At 62.3% G+C, this 1,445-nt stretch overlaps 1 protein-coding gene across 1 annotated transcript in view; it reads left to right on the forward strand.

Annotated features, from left to right (window-relative positions):
- The window catches only part of DHDH (dihydrodiol dehydrogenase), a gene marked incomplete at both ends in the record, with an annotated part of 3,238 nt that extends 1,794 nt beyond the window's left edge, over positions 1 to 1,444 (forward strand). Inside the window, 4 exons of the mRNA XM_057387831.1 lie at positions 195 to 450; positions 726 to 850; positions 1,090 to 1,240; positions 1,335 to 1,444. Of these exons, the coding sequence (XP_057243814.1) occupies positions 195 to 450; positions 726 to 850; positions 1,090 to 1,240; positions 1,335 to 1,444 (642 nt within the window). The remainder of the gene's footprint in view (positions 1 to 194; positions 451 to 725; positions 851 to 1,089; positions 1,241 to 1,334) is intronic.
- Position 1,445: the final 1 nt, after the last annotated feature.

Consider the following 1,445-nt stretch of genomic DNA (forward strand, 5'->3'; position numbering starts at 1 on the left):
GGGTTTCCATTCCCGGTGATCCCGGGGTTTCCATTCCCGGTGACCCCGGGGTTTCCATTCCCGGTGATCCCGGGGTTTCCATTCCCGGTGACCCCAGGGTTTCCATTCCCGGTGACCCCGCTGATCCCAGTCCCCCCACCCCGTTCCCAGCACTCCCAGCACTCCCAGTACCCCCAGTCCCTCTCTCCCCGCAGGGTTTCTGGACCCGATTTTTCCCGGCCTGGCAGCGGCTCCGGACGATGGCGGCCGAGGGGGCCCTGGGGTCCCCCCTGGTGCTGCGGGGGGAGCTCGGGTTCGCCCTGGGGGGGGTCCCGCGGCTGCGGGAGCCGGGGCTGGGCGGGGGGGTCCTGCTGGACCTGGGCGGGTACGGGCTGCAAATGGCCCTGGCCCTGCTGGGGGGGGGCGGCCCCCCCAAAACCCTGCGGGCTCACGGCGTCCTGCACCCCACTGGTACGGACTGGGGGGCACCGGGAGGGACGGGGAGGAAAAATGGCACTTTTAGGGATAAAATTGGCACCGGGAGGGACTGGGAGGGACCGGGAGGGGATTGAGGGGCACCTTTTCCCCCCTTTTTTCCCCATTTGCCCCGCTTTCCACATTTTCCCCCCATTTTTTTCTTGTTTTATCTTTATTTTCCCCTGTCCCACTTCCCTCTTTTCCCACTTTTATTCCCTTAATTTTTTTTCCTGTTTTCCCGTATTTTGCCCCCATTTTTCCCGCACCAGGTGTYGATGAGTCGGTGATAGTGACGATGGAATTCCCCGGGAAGGGCCTGGCCGCGCTCACTTTCTCCATGGCTGCGGAGCTGCCCGGAGGGGCTGCCCTGGGGGGGCCCCACGGCTGGGCCGAGGTACCCCAAAAATCAGGGGGAGGCCCCAAAAATTTGGGGGGGAAGGAACCAAACGGTCCTTCAGGGTTACAAATCTCAAATCTGAGCTTTTTGGAGTGAAAATCTCAATAGTGTGGAGGGAGGGTGGGGTTAGTGGTTTTTTTTGGTTGGGTTTTTCTTTTGCTTAGTGGTTTTTAGGGTTTTTAAGCTGTTTTTCTTAGCCTCGGGTTATTTTTTTGGGGTCGGGGTGTCCCCCACAGTTCCCCAGCCACATGAACTGCCCCATCGAGCTGCTCTGGAAGGGTCGCCGCGAGTTCTTCCCGCTGCCCCCGCCCTCGGAGCCCCTCAACTTCCCCCACAGCACCGGGCTCCGCTACGAGGCCCAGCACGTCCGCGAGTGTCTCCTGCAGGGTGAGCGGCGAAATCCCGAGATTTGGGGGCATCCTGGGCGAAAATCGGGATTTTGGGGGGTCCCCAGGGGTGCTGACCTCACTGCTGTCCCCAGGACTGACCGAGAGCCCGGTGATGCCCCTGGCCGAGAGCGAAATCATCGCACGGCTGCTGGATGAGGCCCGGGAGCAGGTGGGGGTGGGACCCCCCCGAGTGACCACCGACC

The sequence above is a fragment of the Malurus melanocephalus genome, unplaced genomic scaffold, assembly GCF_030028575.1.
Source record: "Malurus melanocephalus ecotype Western Australia unplaced genomic scaffold, MMel_1.1 scaffold_1397, whole genome shotgun sequence".
NCBI lineage: Eukaryota > Metazoa > Chordata > Aves > Passeriformes > Maluridae > Malurus > Malurus melanocephalus.